The sequence below is a fragment of the Scomber scombrus genome, chromosome 3, assembly GCF_963691925.1.
Source record: "Scomber scombrus chromosome 3, fScoSco1.1, whole genome shotgun sequence".
Lineage (NCBI taxonomy): Eukaryota > Metazoa > Chordata > Actinopteri > Scombriformes > Scombridae > Scomber > Scomber scombrus.
In genome coordinates, this window is record NC_084972.1 from 3,508,505 (window position 1) to 3,525,896 (window position 17,392).

Consider the following 17,392-nt stretch of genomic DNA (forward strand, 5'->3'; position numbering starts at 1 on the left):
ACCTCCACACACAGTTCAACTGGCGTTTGGCCGACTTTGCGAAGATTGAGATTGTGAACAGGAGCTGATGTCTTCTCCCCCTTTCATTTGACAGCAAGAAAGTGCCTCTGGATGTGTAACTAGAAGTGTTTAACATCCAGTGTGACTCACTCTCAAACAAAAGTTCACTACATCCACATTGGACAACTTCTATGACTCACCAAAGGAAACACAGTTTGGCTTGGCTTATGTGTGCAAACCAACTCTTTCTGTGATGAACTACAAGTCACAGTCACGCAGCTGTTAGATAAACATTTTTTCCTCTGTGTTGCATATTTCACTATCAGGCATGACACCAAACTTTGATGGTCTTGCAAAAGTGACCATCTCAGTTGTTCCCATTAGGTTAAATTATATGAGTAGGCAATGCTTTTCATGACACAATGGTATTCATAAATGTATCTGTTATAATTCATTCTCATTGGTTAGTTACAGTTACAAAACAGAACAGAAAATGAATGAATATATTCATGTATAAGACAATGTGTTTGTTCATTAAAAGCAAATATTAGCCTCATCTTTTTCTTCACTCAGTGATGCAGGTCTGGACTGCAGTGGTATTAAAGTTTGAGTTAGCTATCCAAGTAATAGTCTCACACAGTTGCACAAGTAATAACAGAACAGAACATGATTAAAGTGAGTAATGTTAATGTATTCATGAATATGATGGTGTATTTGCTCTTAATGAGAGTCTGTGAATATTAATATTGTCTTCATTCACTGATGCAAGTATGAGCTCTGATGGTAAATATTACATTTTGATCATTGTAAAACAGTCTGCCCTGACTCCATATTTATAACATGATGCAATGTGTTTAATCAGTGACCTTCATATGCAGGTAATTGGCAAGAGGTAGACTCATTTAAACGTTGATACTGCATTTAAGTGGTTTGTTTTATATAAGTAATCTTTTCACTGTAACATTTTATGCCAGAAAGTTCTTGTTTTTTGGAACAAGGAGCCAAGCCTTCTGGGCTGGCAGATATCCTATTGTAAAGCAACCTGTCATGTCTACCACACTCATGTAATGATTATGTTTCAATTTAATTGTCCAATGGCTGCCTGGTCTATCTAAGACATTATGGCCATCTGGAAAAAATAATGTTGCCCACTCTTGTTGTAGAGGATAGGGTGACATTATTCTAACAAACAATTTACTAGATAGACTACTGCATCTAAAACAACCCGTGTCCACCTTCAGACTGTGGGCAGCAATGCTTTACTGCTCCAGGTCTGAGCTTGTATCTAACCTCTGTGATACCTCCTGTCACTTCACTCAGCAGCTGGTAAACAAAAATCAGGAGCTCTGGTTGTTTTTTAAAAAATATGTGTTGCATGTATGTTCTGACAAGCTGTAGCTCATACTGAACATTCACTGTGACATTCATGGTTTACTGCTACTGTGAGTCCACTCTGACATCAATCTCACTGTCTCCACCATTTATATTTATTTATATTTAGATTGCTATTCCCCCATACACACTGATGCCTAAGTGTACTTACACAACCAACATGGCCTCTTTTTTCTGTATTGGCTCTTTCTCATCTGCACACACATACATGCACATCCACAAACACAAACGCACACACACTCACAGCGTACATTTCCTCAACATCTGAGTCATTTTTTTCCATTCCAAGTTAGACTAGAGCCCACACAGCAAACTCTAACTGGTTGTGCACTCAGGCTTATAGGGTTAAATTGGTTGTACTTTGAGGTAAATTAAAGCAGTAGGCAGCAGCCTGTACCAGAGAATAAATGCATCGAACTCAACAAATGTGACTCAAATTTTCATTACTTGCCCAGCCCTGCTAAAAATCTACTTTGTCAGTGTTGCTGCGTGCCTCATAGCCTATTTAGTTTTTCAAAATCAGTGTGTGTGTGTGTGTGGTGTGTGTGTATGTCTGATGGTGCTTCTCTCTCTAGGTAACCCCTCGCAGCCCACCTCTCTGCACTACATGAGTCCCTACCAGATGAATGCATACGCCATGGCCTTGAAGGCGGTGGGGGAGATCATCCAGGACTACGACAGTGACAAACTCTTCCCAGCCTACGGCTTCGGAGCCAAACTTCCCCCTGATGGCAAGATCTCCCACGCCTTCCCACTGGTAAGACACGCTGTTGCAGAGACAGAGAGAGGCAGAAAAGAGAGTTTTGCTGTCTCTGTGTGAATACTGACTAACAGAAACTTTAGTTAATGATCTGTTTTCACATGTTCAGCATATTTTTGCAATAGCGTAGAAAGTTTAACAGCTTGAACTTGTTTTTTTAAAAAGCGTGTGTAAGGTTGTATTTATGGCTGACCTGTGTCAGCTCTGATTAAATCACTGCCAGGATGTGAAATGTGTCCATCTGTCAGATGTAAGTTCTCGCTGGCTGCTGATGTGGAGCCCACTTCTTTTTTGGACTTTCTTCAAGGTTGACTGGCCAAATCAAAATACAGTCAAACATTCTGTCCAGTCAAAAAGGAGGATCAAGCAAAACAAGAACAAAACTGTATCAGTGGTTATTAGCTAAAATTCCACTTTATGACAACACAGGTCTTATTTTGGTAGATTTGACCATCAGATCTATTAGTAATACACATTAGAATAACTGTCACTGTTTACTGTAGTTGAACACACACACACACACACACACACACACACACACACACACACACACACACACACACACACACACACACACACACACACATTGTCCTGCACAAATAAAGAGAAGTAAAGACATTTCAGTTTTATTCAGAATAGAGAAGTTTGGATAATTTGATAAACTGGCTTAATTACCACTGTCTGATTGTTTGTCTGTGCATGTATTACCCTGTCTGAGTTTGCTGTAGTGATGTCACCAGATTACCTTTTAATAGGTAGAAATTATGGTCAAAACTACAAAAATAAGATCCATGTAGTATTTAATCAGAAAAGCTGTTTTTATCTAGCACATCAGAGTGAACTGACTGCAAGTATCATTACATAACTGCTGTGATATAATGTACTTTTTTAGAGGTACAAAGTACATTATGATAAAGGGCTAAATAAAGTATGAACTTTAAAAGGATTCTACCAGACCAAGTCTAGTCCTGCCCTGCACTCCCTACAGCAGGAGGGTCAAACTCATTTATTTCAGGGGCCACATACTGACCAATTTGATCTCATGTGGGCCGGACCATTAAAAAGATGGAAGAAAGGAATGAAGGCAGAAAGGGAGGAAGGAAAAGAAGAGAGGATGGAAAGTGGGCTGGATTGGACCCCTCTGCGGGCTGTTTCTGGCCCACGGCCCACATGTTTGACATCCCTGCTCTACAGGACTACAGGGACGGAAAGAGTGAAAAGAAGACAGGAAGGAAAGATGGAAGGAAGGAGTGAAGAAAAGAAGGTAGGAAGGAACAAAGGGAGGAAGAACAGATGGAAGGAAGGAGTGAAGAAAAGAGGGAAGGAAGGAACAAAGGGAGGAAGAACAGATGGAAGGAAGGAAGGAAAAGAAGACAGAAAGGAAAGATGGAAGTAAGGTGGGAAGACAGATGGAAGGAAGGAAGGAAGGAAGGAAGGAAGGAAGGAAAGAAAGAAAGAAAGAAAGAAAGAAAGAAAGAAAGAAAGAAAGAAAGAAAGAAAGAAAGAAAGAAAGAAAGAAAGAAAGAAAGAAAGAAAGAAAAGAAGAGAGTAAGGAAAGTGGGCCGGAATGGACCCGTCTGTGGGCTGTTTCTGGCCCTCATGTTTGACATCCCTGCTCTACAGAACTACATTGATACGTGGATGACTTATTACAACAGAGAGCAGAACACTGTGGCAGGGACACACTTGATTCTGGTTTCTTAACATCGTCACTGAAGAGAAATAAGAGGCTGACATCTTGAGGGAATAATAAATAAGTGGACACAGAGAATTAGAAACCTGCATGCTGAGATAGAGTCAGATAGAGTCATGCTGTATCCAGAATGAAATCAAAAGCAGGATACTTATGTGCATGTAAACACCTTCATTAACATGCATGCTCAAATTAGTTATTTTTTCATTTTACTGATTGGAATTAGCAAGATGCCTTTCCTGTCTAACCCGATTTAGCTTTGTGAAAGTACAACCCCGCAATGTACGGAGCAATTCAGCTGCACAGCTTGTTAAGTCAATGAAAGGAAAGGTTGCACAATCCCACAAGCTGTAAGCGCTGTGGAGTAGTCTTGTGAAGTGGCTGACTGAGGCAGAGGAAAAGGAACAAAAGGTGGGAGGAAGAAAACACTGTGAATCATGCCGGCACGCCGAGAGAATAGAAGTTCATCTGTTTGATGGGGTGGTGGACAAAGAATAGCGAGCAGACTCACAGACATTCTGATGGTATGTTGCTGAGCGTTGCGTTGCCAGCAAATAGAACGGCAACAATAGCAATTACCAAAGCAGCAAAATGAAAAAATAATGACTTTATCCTTGGATTGCAAATGACCGACTCCCTGGACGCTTACTTAAGAAGAAACAAGAGAAAAGTGGGTGAGAGAAGAAGATAAAAAGAGTTTTGTATGCATGTGCTGCTGTTGCGAGGCAGCAAGATAATTTAATTGAAATGAAATAGATTATTGAAGAAGATGAGGGTGTAAGCACCTTCAATGACACGCCTCAGATCTTTCATTAGAGACATTTCTTATCCAAGTTCCTTCGACCTGAAACTGTCACTTTCAATCACGTTTGTCAAATCCCCTGATCCTCCAGACCCCCCCCCCCCCCCCCCCCCCCCCCCCTCCCTGTCAGAAGTCAGTGGTTGGACGAGACCGTCAGCATCTGGCTTGTCTGGAGTCATCGGCTTTTGTGTGACTTTGCTGCTTTCCACGCGAGCGGTGGCGGCGGCTCAATCAGCTCTACCAATTAGAGTTCACCTCAGCGTGACAAATCCCTGCGTTGCGTCATGCTAAGGCAACTCTAATTAGGAATGTATTGTTTGGAGATCGGTGAAAGCACATTGAGAAATCCGGTGTTTATCAAATGTAAAAGTTTTAGTGTTTTGACTCACGATGCGATGTATGGTTCACACAAATCAGATTAGGAGTACAGTGAGACAATAACCAGCGCAGATTTAATGTTTATATTCAAAATGAGAAAATGAGGCTGGCCCCTTTAATTAGACACATCACAAGTTCATATTAAGGTCATAATAATTAATTAACCTTATATATATTCTTGCATATATTATCTCCTTATAAACATGAGAGTGTGCCATTTTAAATAGCTTACATTTGCAATGAATGAAGAATCGCTGTCCCTTGAAGCTTTCACAAGGGTGTTAGATCAAATATTTGTCTTTCAGGAGTATTATTTGACACTGATTAACTCGGAGCCATAGCTCCTCTGTGTTAGCGCTTAATTAACATGGTCCTCTAATTCTGTTTTTGATACTTTGAAGAAATACATATTATTCAACAAAAACTTTTGTCTCACAGGAAATAATTAAAAAGTAATCTTGGAGGGAGATGGAGGAAAACCCCAGAGTGTGTGTGTGTATGTGTTTGTTCTGTCATAGGCTACTTTTGGAGACATATTTTCAGACATAAGACCAGTTAGTTTTGGACAGCTTGTCCAATTGGGCACAAAAGCTGTGTCCCCAAAAGTGGCCATGATCTGATATGTCTGTATGTGTGTGTGTGTGTGTGTGTGTGTGTGTGTGTGTGTGTGTGTGTGTGTGTGTGTGTGTGTGTGTGTGTGTGTGTGTGTGTGTGTGTGTGTGTGTGTACTGTCATAGGTGACTCTTGGAGACATATTTTCAGATTTAAGAACAGTTAGTTGGAGACAGTTCATCCAATTGGGGACAAAAGCTGTGTCCCCGAGTGACCATGATCTGATATGTGTGTGTGTGTGTGTGTGTGTGTGTGTGTGTGTGTGTGTGTGTGTGTGTGTGTGTGTGTGTGTACTGTCATAGGTGACTTCTGGAGACATAATTAATTAGAGACAGTTTGTCCAATTGTTGACAAAGTAGAGAAAATGTTGATTTTGGGGTCAGCGGTTAAGGTTCGGGTTATGGTGAGTCTCCAGGAAATGAATGTAAGTCTGTGGAATGTCCCCAAAAGTGACCAAGATCTGATATGTATGTAAACATAGCACAAAAAGTAAGGACATTTGTGTTTGGTAGATAATTTCTTTGTTGTAACAGTGCTTCGTGGCAATAAATCGTATAACCTTTGTAAAGCCTGTTTATTTCCCTTTTAAATGGAGCCACATTTGTAAGGAACATGCATTTGTGGGATGAGCAGCAGAGCTGAGTATGTGGGTTGCGCCCATGAAAAATGTGTCAAATCTTCTCTGCCTACTTTGGTGGAGGCAGTGTGATGGTGTGGGGCAGCATCTCAATCACTGGAAAAACTAGGCTTGTCATCATTGGTGGCAATCTCAATGCAGAGAGATATCCAGATGAGATTGTGCAACCAGTGGCAATCCCATATCTCCACAGTCTGGGACCGAACTCTGTCCTCCAAGATGACAACACTCCCCCACAGAGCAGGTTTATCAGAGAGTACCTCTTCAATTTGGGAGTGGAAATGATGGAATGGCCTGCCAGCAGTCCTGACCTCAACCCCATTGAACACTTGTGGGATCAGCTTGGGCGCGCTGTTGGTGCCAGAGTGACCAACACAACCACGTTGGCTGACTTGTAACAAATGCTGGTTGAAGAATGAGATGCCATCCCACAGCAGTGTGTGAGCAGTCAGGTGACCAGCATGAGGGGGAGCTGCCAGGCTGTTGTGGCTGTGTATAGTTCTTCCTCACACTACGGAGGCCCCTGTTTGTTAAATGAATACATTGTTAAATTGCCAATATGTCTTGTTTCTTCAGACTTCAGTCATCCAATCCACCAAACAACACCAAACAAGAGTCAACAGCAGAATAAGCTGTTCAGCATTGGCAGAGAAGATTTGCCAAATTTTTCATGGGCACAACCCACATACTCAGCTCTGCTGCTTATCCCACCAATGCAATACTGTAACAACATCAGCATCCAGTATTTTAATAATGCTTCATTATCACTTGGTGCTGTGTAAACGTTGTGCTAAATTCTTTCAGTGAGTTTCATTCACACCATGTTGGATCGTTCTCCTCCTTTACAGTATGAATATGTGTGATACTTTGCAAACAACATCCATCCTTTATCATAACAGAGCCACTGCTGAACACACACTTCAGCTGTGTCTCTATTTCACACTATACATCTTCTAATTATCTAAGAGTTTGGAGTCTGAAGTGTCTACACGGTGAGAAATAACAAAATGTAGCGTGCTTAAAAATACCATAAAAGGAAAATAAAATGTATCATCTACTCAAAATGGATGAAAAGTAAAATATATTGTGGATGGTAGTGTAGTAAAATAACAAAATAAAGTATTAATTGAACTGGAAAATCTTCATTATTTGTGAATATTTTTTCAAATTGGAAATCGGCACAGTTCTCATTCTTTGAGTATCTATGTTGTATAAGCCTGTTATTTCTTGTGAAAGCACTCTAAAGCTTTTACAGTAACTGTCAAAATTGCTTACTGTCAACATGGCACAAATAGGTCTTTTTCCACTACAAGAACTTAACATAGAGTTTAGCCATCATCACAGGTTCTGTGTTTGTTTCCACTGTTCTCTCCATCGCTAAGGATGAGCTGCTCAGGAGGTGGAACTAAATCCTTTTGACAGGAAGTTTGTTTCAATATACTGAAAATGTTCTGATTCAGAATATCTCTCTAGGTTTATTTGTATGCAGTGTTGGGCAGTATGTTACTTTTTCTTAATAACAAAAAATGTCCATTAATTGTCAATTTTTTCCACTAGTAGTAGTAGCACAACCAAACAGTACATTGCTATATTTTATTTTCTCTTAAAGAAAAACAATCCTCAGAAATATCCAGCAGGCACTAACCCTAACCCTAACCCTAACCTTCTACCAGATTCCTCACCATCAAATCTCCATCATCAGATCCAGGAGAGAGTGGGTTGGTTTTATGACAGTAGCAGAGAGAGAGGTGGACTTCCTTTAGAGGTCTGCAGCCGGCACTCTCAGTTCCATGGAGCTCTTCCAATGATTTATAAAATACTGACATTTAAATGTAAAAGAAGATCTATACCAGACTTCCAGACAACCTTTCTTTAGGTTAACTCTTAATTAATGTGAAACAGACACAAGCTGAATCCAATGGAAAAAACAACATCTGTGTTCATATCTCTACAGCTCACAACAATACAGGCTTCATGCAAGAAGCAATCGAACAAACAGTTTCAACCTGAAACAGCACACATACCAGTCATTTAACCTTCCTTTCAGTGTTTGTAGCTGCCTTCTTATTTAACTGCTCTTATATTAACACAAGAAACATACATCATCACCAAATGTAATTTAAGACTTTTTAAAGCCATGAAACAATGTCTCAGACTAGTGGTTAACATGAGTAACATGGTCAAGAGCCTCTCTGACAGAAAATCACCCCATCAGTCATCTCCTCATTCATAAAATGAGAAGAGGGTGCAAATCAAGCTTTATACATCAGGTCTGTGTGAAGATATGAAACAGTTTGGTCTGGAAGGTGTAGCTCACATGGGGATCTCTCTAGGTCATCCTCAGACGAGCCCTCCATCGTTGCTTCCAGTCATCCCGATTCTCCATACATCTGGCCAGTTCATTGGTACTTTGCGCTCCTGCATCCTTCTTGAGTACATCCACATATGTTAGTGTAGGACGTCCTCGAGACCGATGCCCATGGGTTGGTTCCAATAGTACCAATTTGCTGGCTGGCAGCTCTTGGTGTCTTTGGCAGTGTCCTGCCAGTCTCATTCTCCTGACAGCTACTTTCTCGCTAACCCTTGGTATTCCTTCATACAGGATACCGTTGGTAAGATGTGTACTCTTGCTGATGTTAAGTACTGCACGCAGCACTCTGGTGTAGCACCCGTCTAAAGACTTCTGCAAGGTTGGCTTCAGGGACCAGCATTCGCTGCCGTAGAGGAGAACAGACTCTACCGTTGCATAGAAGAAGCTGAGTTTTATTTGACGGGGGAGGTTGGAGTTCCATACACAGGTCATGCCGTTCAGGGCCCTCAATGCGAGTGCCTTCCTCACCTTTAGGTCCTGCTCGGTTGAGTTGACCCATGAGCCCAGATACTTGAAGTCCTCGACTTCCTTCAGCACAGTGCCACCAGTTGTTGTCAGCGGTTGATGCTCCGGTGAGATGTTGTAGGTGATGACCTCTGTTTTCTTGGCGTTTAGCCTAAGGCCAACCTTGGCGCACTCCAGCTCCACTCTGTTCAGGAGTTCCTGTGCTTGCTCCACGTTGTTGGAGAGCAGGCTGATGTCATCCGCGTAGTCCAGGTCTGTCAGGACAACTGCAGGGTGTCGCTTTGACCTCCTTGGGGTTAGGGTGAAGCCGAGGTCCTGCTCCCGCCCACTAATGGCTTTTCTGAGCGCGTAATCCAGGACTATGATGAAGAGGAAGGGGGCTAGTGTGTCCCCTTGCATTACTCCAGCCAGGATATCAAACTCCTCAGTGTTGCCATCAAGGGTAACCACCTTGGACCTTGTTCCTGCGTGCAAGGTCTCAATAGCCCGGAGTAGGTTGGGAGGAACACCGTAGGCCTTAAGGATCTTCACCATCGTGCCTCTGTGGATCGAATCAAATGCCTTGTTGAAGTCGATAAAGCACAGTACAGCTGTCAGGTTATCCTTCTTCACCTCCTCGATCATTCTCCTTAGTGCCAGGATCTGGGCTGTGGTGGATCTCCCCTCGCGAAAACCATTTTGGCTCTCCCTCAGGTGAGGGTCGATGGCGCTCCTGATCCTGTTTAGTATCATGCGGGGATGTTTTCCATCTAATGTCCTAGTCACCAGCCCTGCTCCTGGAGAGCTACTGCCCTGCATGTTTTAGGTATCTCCGCACTCTAAAACACCTGATTCCAATAATGAACTCCATAGCAAACCCTTGACTAGCTTCAGCTGCTTGATAACGAGTTAATAATTAGAATCAGGTGTGTTAGAGTGCAGAGATACCTAAAACATGCAGGGCAGTAGCTCTCCAGGAGCAGAGTTGGAGACCACCGCTCTAATAGATGAACATAGTAGAGTCTTACCCAATCATTTCCCATGGTGGTCATTTTTGACCAGGAACACCACAGATGTAACAATGTTTATTAAACCACTCCATATTCAATGAAAGTGGTGATCAGTAATTGTATATGTTCAAATACCTTCTGTGGAGGAAATCATTAGAACACAACATGAAAAACACAATATTTATGATTTATGAAAGTTGTAAATGGATATAATTTGTCCCGCACACTGGAGGAAGGTTAAGAGATATTTGCTAATTTCTGCATACGAATTTTGACCTCTAATTCAACAAGCAATTTGAGAGTTTGTGCATTTAGAAAGGTTTGCAGAATCTGACTTGGAACAAACTGGTACACATGTAAAAGAGAAGTTTTCAATTCAATTCAATTCAATTCATTTCAATTCAATTCAATTCAATTCAATTCAATTCAATTCAATTCCTTTATTGTCATTGCACAGCAGTACAAGGAAATTGTGTAATCTCTGTGGCTAATACACATAAAAACAGCAACAGACAATAACATAAACCAGCAAACGATGTGACACATAAAATACACTAGGGTAAAAAGAAAAGGGAGAATATAAAAATGCCTATTAAATAGATAATTATAATACAAATGTGCTCAGAATTAGAGCAGCAGTTCAAACTTAATTGCATAGCTGTCCCAGCCGAGATGCATACAAAGTATACGAGATCTCATGGCCCTGTATGGCTTTCCAGAGGGCATCAGGGTGAAGTGTTGGTGTCCTGGGTGGGAAGAGTCCTTCATTATGTTTGTGGCCTTACGAAGACAGCGGCTTTTGTGCAAGACCTTGAGTGCTGGAAGCTGTGTTCAAATGATGTTTTGGGCCGACTTGACGACCCTCTGGAGGGCATTCCTATTGGCAGCAGTGCAGCCGGTAAAAGCACAGCAGCATGTCATATGTCAGGATGTTCTCAATACAGCAGCGACAAAAGGACACAAGCAGCTCCTGGGACAGTCTGGATTTTCAATGTTCTCACAAATGGCGCTTTTCCACTATACAGTTCCAGCACTACTCGGCTCGTCTCGACTCTGTTTGGTACCAGGAACAACCTTTTCCATTACTATAGTACCTACTCAATGTGGGCGGGGTTGTCATAGCAAAAGTACCAGGTACCAGGTACTATCCCTAGTGGAAACGCAAAAAAAACTGAGTCGAGTCGAGTAGTGCTAGAACTGTATAGTGGAAAAGCGCCAAAAGTACAGTCGCTGCTATGCCTTCTTCACAAGTGCAGTGGTGTGATGCGTCCATGTGCGGTCCTGGGAGATGTGTGTGCATACGAATTTAAAGGAAGGCACTCGCTCCACAATGTCTCCACTTATGTATAACGGAGCAGGATGCTCCTTCTATTTCTTGAAACACACTGTCATCTCCTTTGTTCTGGAGATGTTTAGGTTGTTTGTGGAGCAGACTCGTCACCGTTCTGTATCAGTCCTACCACAGTGGTGTCGTCCGCAAACTTGATGGTGGTGTTTGTGCTATGTGTTGTGTGTTGGTGTAGGGGGAAAACAGAAGAGGACTCAGCACACAACCCTGCGGGGCTCTGGTGTTGAGTGTCAGGGGTGAAGAGTGATGGGTCCCCAACCTGACCATCTGTGAGCAGTTGGTTAAAAAGTCCTTAACCCAACTACATGTGTGCTGATTGACATCCAGGTCCAGCAGCTTGGTCTCCAGTCTGTTGGGGATGATCGTACTAAATGCAGAGCTTGAAATCCAAAAACAGCAGCCTCACAGATGTTCCAAGATGTTCCAGGTGGGACAGTGCAGTGTGCAGGGCTGTGTTTATGGCATCCTCTGTCGACCTATTAGCTCTATGCAAACTGGTGCTGGTCCAGGGTGTTTTTTTTGTGGGGTTTTTTGTTAATGGTGCGGCTGTGGCTCAGGACGTAGAGCGGCGGTCTACCGTTTGATTCCTGGCTCCTTCAGTCCACATGTCAATGTGTCCTTGGGGAAGATACTTAACCCCCAAATTGCTCCCGCTGTGCCAATGGTGTATGAATGTGTATGAATGGTTAGTTTCCTCCTGATGAGCAGTCTGGCACCCTATGTGGTAGCTCCTGTCATCAGTGTATGAATGTGTGTATGTATGTAGTGTAAAATTGCTTTGAGTCTTAAAAGACTAGAAAAGCGCTATATAAGTACAGTCCGTTTACCATTTTGAATAAAAAGAGAAAAAGAGGTTTATTATAAAAATGAGGTTATTCCATACTGAGATTCACTGCTCTACCATCCATCCAAATAAGTAACCTCTGCAAACTAATGAGGAATATGGTCTATTATTTTCCTGTAATATATGAGTAAAGTACAGTGTTATTTGCTTGAAAGAAGTATCACTGCACTCTCTTTGGCTCTCAACTTCATCATATAAAGATAGGAACTATTTTTGAGGTCATGCATAAAAACACGAGTATATTCATTTGGGAGATTTCAAGGAGATTTCTTTATTTTCAAAGACGAGTGACTGAAGTGAGTCTCTGAATACGCACACAGTTTTTCAAAGCAGTGACAAGGAACTGATAATTGACCCAGACTGTGATGAACCTAGATGAACTGCACATTTACAGCAGCGACACAGGGGACAGTGTTTCAAGGAGTGACGAGGAATCTGAAGACAGTAGTGTGTGTCAGGGGATTTGTCAGAAACAAGAGGGTTAAGGTGTCAATTCTTCAGTTTTTTAACCTGAGAAATGTGATCTTTCTTGTCTGGCAGTTTATCTTTCTTTCCTCTAGAGAAGGAGATGAAAGAGGCGCGCTGAGGTTTTGACACATGCTTGTCTAAATGATTCAGGCTTAAGAGCTGACGAGCCGAGGCAGAACAAAGCACGAGAGTGTCGGAGTGATTTAGACGAGGACGACTTCTGTCAGATACAGAGGTGTCACATGCGGGAAATCCACGTGTGAGAATCCAAAGCGCATGATAGTGATGGAGATACGTGACAGTCTGGGACACTTGAATAGAACGGAGCCGTCATTTAGTTATCTGTTATCAGTAACACCTGTGCTTTCTCTACTGCGACAAGTCAGTGCAGTGGCCGATCCATTAGGAACGATCCACCTGTGCAGCTGTTCATTAATGCAAATATCTAAACAACCAATCATGTGGCAGCGAGTCAATGCATAAAAGCATGGCGACATGGTAAAGAGGTTCAGGTGTTTGTGGTAGTATACTGTTTTAGATTCAGCTCCTGAACAGCAACATCTCTGGACTCTCTTATCAAACCTGTTATTAATCTTCCCTCTTTATTAGGAAAGAGCAGTGTACAAAGTATTTAGGTGGCAACTTCTTATATTTAGCCCAGACTAATTGTTAATGATGCTGGTTAATGTGACAGAGGGCAGTCAGTCAGTGTCAGTCAGATTAGATCAGCTGGTAGATAATAATGTTAATCCTGTGAGGGCTAAAATGAAACGTTCTCTGGTTAATGTGCTCTCTGCAGCTGCTGTCTGCTACACACAAAGATTGTTTATGAGAGGACGTATCACTCTGTTAAACCACTGCGCCACCGCCAGTGGACTGTGTTTTCGTAGATTCAAAAGGAATAGCGGAAATGATTAGCTGATCACCTTATGTCGATTTAATCATCTCTCAGTTAAACTTTGATTCATGTCACATCAACATGTGATCAGCTTCATGGTTGTGAATCAGCTTCAGTATTTGCAGGCTACAGCTGTTTCCTGAATGTGTCACATACATATAATTAATATTTCATATGTTATGCTGCTCATCTCATTTTCAGGCTGTAGATACAGGTCGAGAATATTAAATGCAACCACTGGAGTTCTCCTTTTAATAAATTAAGTTTTTCTTTACGTTCAGTGTTGTTCACATAACGTCATTTTGTGTAACCTTGAGGTCTAAATGTCCTATTAAATGCATTTTCCTACTCATGAAACATTTGCAAAGCTGATTTTGCAGGATTTAAGTATTTTAAATCTGATATCTGATAACATTTGATAAAAGATACTTGAATTTAATTTAGTAAAAAGCTATTAAATCTCATCCTTAGGTATTGTTTAGACCATGCATCAGAAAGGGGAATTTATTTTGACAGTAGAATGATTATTGGTATCCAGACAGGGTGATTTGAGGGTCTCAGAAATAACTGATCTACTGAGATTCAAGTGAGAATGGTGTGAACGCCAGCAGCTCTGGTAAATAATCACATGTTACTACAGTGCTGTGCAGGAGAGCATCTTTAAATGCACCAAACATTGAACCTAAAGTGGACGAGCTACATCAAAAAGAGATCATGTCAGATTATGTGTCTGTTGTGGAGGAGAGAGACACAGAGAAGCACAGCAACAACAATTTAAAAAAAAATAGCAGTAATAATAATAATGAGCATGATAGGAGCATGGTAGAGTCAGCATCAGGTCACTAAGGTGTTAGAAACCCGTGTGTGTCTCTGATTCCTTTATCAAAAGTCAAAGCTCCAATGCGTTCTGCATTCAGGGGTCACCCAAGTTCTCCTATACGACAAGTGTTGCTGGAGCTTTGACTTTCTTCAGACTGTTTTTCCTTCTCCATGCACTTTGGAAGTAGGTGAAGTTGTGCCAGAAACCTTCACCCTGTTTCTGATTCTTTATACTAACAGTTTGGCTTTTATTGCTCTCAGCTCTGAACAGTTACTTTCTGAACAGTTTATAAGAATTACATACATTTATGCTTACAATAACATAACAATAGCAATATTGGTCCTGAGCACTGATTTGTGCGTTGCAGGTTACACTATACAGGACAAAATGAGAGACTTTGTAGATAGAACCTTTTTATTATTCCTTTTTTTAATTGTAGGACTATCAACTCTTACACAGCTGGACTTTTCCTAATGTGACCCAAAGTATACAAAATTGCAAATAAAAGGCATCTTTTTCTTTTTTTGTGCAAATCATACACATTTTGTATTTGCAAATGTACAAATTTGACGGGTGTTTATTAAAGAAAAATTCAAAAATCTGCATTCAAACATGTATTCATCATATTCTATACAATGTTCTGCTGGACCATAAAATAGTGATTTTGAATGTATTGTTTCCACAACATAAATCAAACAGCAGGATTAATCAAACATTTATTAATGACTTATGGGGAATTTATGAATGGGAATTGGTGTAGAGACTAATTATGAGTCAGAATATGTATTACAGTATGTATGGGTTATGATATAAAAGTCTAAATAAACTGTCACAGCCTGGCTCAAAGTTAGGACAAAAAATATAGGAAAAATATATGTATTTAAATAAACTAAATTAAGCATGTATGCCAGTTCATCAGTAATGCTTGTAGTGTATTGTGTAGTGTGTGAATGTGTGGAGGTGTAAGACAAAACAAAAATCTACATAACCAAAGCTCAAACAAACCCAGCAACTCAAAGAGGTGAGAGAGTCTGAATGGTCAGCCCTCTTTTTTATAAAGGAACATTCGCAGCAATTCAGGTATCGACCTTTTCTACTAATGAGCCACTTCCCAGATCCCAAGCAACCAATGATGAAATAGGTCAGAGGCTTTGGGGCTGTCACAAAACTTACAGAAAATAATGACGGGCAAAATGTATCAAGACAAAACCCATACTGTAAAAAAAATCAATCTTTACTGGTCTCCTAACAATATGTTATATCATTTGTCACAGACTGACTTTTCTCTCTTGCAGAACTCAAATATAGAAAATCCCAACTGTGTGGGGATCGACGGCGTGCTTGAATCTTACTTCCAGAGCCTGCGAACTGTTCAGCTGTACGGCCCGACCAACTTTGCTCCTGTTATCCACCAGGTGGCTCGGTGAGGCACACGCATACGTATACTTTATGTGTTCAAAGTCACACAATTATGCGCGCACTCACACACACACACACACACACACACACACACACACACACACACACACACACACTGTATCGCATACACTCTCATGCATAATGTCTCTCATACATAAAATCTGTGAATTTCCATGCGCTTCATATGCATATGTCGCTTATCTCGGGCCATCATGGGACCGCAGCTGTTTGTGTATGCATATCATGGTGGGATAAGCATATCTTACAAAACTGTCTGTCTGTCAATCATCATCGTCTTTGTAGAGAAATCCTTTCCATTCCTATCCTATTTGAGGAATTGCTGTGTATACTTTCTTTGACATTGACATTTTCCATATTTAACATGCGTGGGTGTGTATTGCATTGGGTTGGAATAAAATTACATCACCACTCACTCACGGTGTAAAAATGTAATAGTTTGCAGTTATTAATAAGGTGAGTGTACTACAACAGACAGCTGAGGTTGTCTGACTTGAAATAAAAATATATTGGAGTTTGAACCCTTAAACTTCTGACTAAGGTGCTTGTTAGTGTTCATCAAGATACATTTATTATGTATCAGGGTAAGACAATTGAGATGTAACTGTCTTGTTTGGGGGGAGTCTGACATGCATTGCAATGTGTTTCCACTAAAGTGAGCATGTGGACATTTCCTCAGGATACTTCACACTTATACACTTTCATATCCTCTAAGTAAATTCTGTAAATTCTCATACAAAAGCCAGTATTCAAATAACTGCAAAGCCTTAAAGGGAGCCTATTATGCTTTTCCTTATTTTCAGTCATATATGTGATGCTACAATGTTGGACGTTCATATTAAACGTGGACAAAGTGTCCAGGTATATGTATATGGGTCAATGACGTATAAGGATTTTCAACAACTCAATTTTAGAATAAAAAAACAAGCATATCTAATGCAGTAGTTCAAACATTCAGAATGTTGTGTACCTGACAATTCATATTACAATTTGAAAGTGATTTTAGTGGGTTTTTCAAGATTAATTGGCACTGGCCTGAAAAAAAAGTCATGTGGTGCGACCATGATTCATCTTGAAATGTCTTATCTAAATAAAATATCATCATTTACAAAAATTTAAAAAAAAATTCAAATACTTTGTTTCCAAACACTTTATATTACTGAAAACTTGTAAAAAAAGATGTGAAGCATCTTAAGTAAATTAATTTATTTCAAGATGAATCATGGTCGCACCACATGACTCTTTTTTAAAGGCCAGTGCCAATTAATCTTGAAAAACCCACTAAAATCACTTAATTTCAAATGTATAATATGGATTTTCAGATACACAACATTCTGAATGTTTGAACTACTGCATTAGATATGCTTGTTTTTTATTATTCTACAATTGAGTTGTTGCAAATCCTTATACGTCACCATCCCTGCATTATTTCTAACTCATCCACTCAACAAACAGCTCCAAACATCTCCATATGTTGC

The 17,392-nt window shown here is 40.7% G+C and overlaps 1 protein-coding gene across 1 annotated transcript in view; it reads left to right on the plus strand.

Moving 5' to 3' along the window:
• The window catches only part of LOC133978152 (copine-9-like), a 240,085-nt gene that overhangs the window by 202,094 nt on the left and 20,599 nt on the right, over nt 1-17,392 (plus strand). Inside the window, exons 16-17 of the mRNA XM_062416514.1 lie at nt 1,968-2,149; nt 15,773-15,900. Of these exons, the coding sequence (XP_062272498.1) occupies nt 1,968-2,149; nt 15,773-15,900 (310 nt within the window). The remainder of the gene's footprint in view (nt 1-1,967; nt 2,150-15,772; nt 15,901-17,392) is intronic.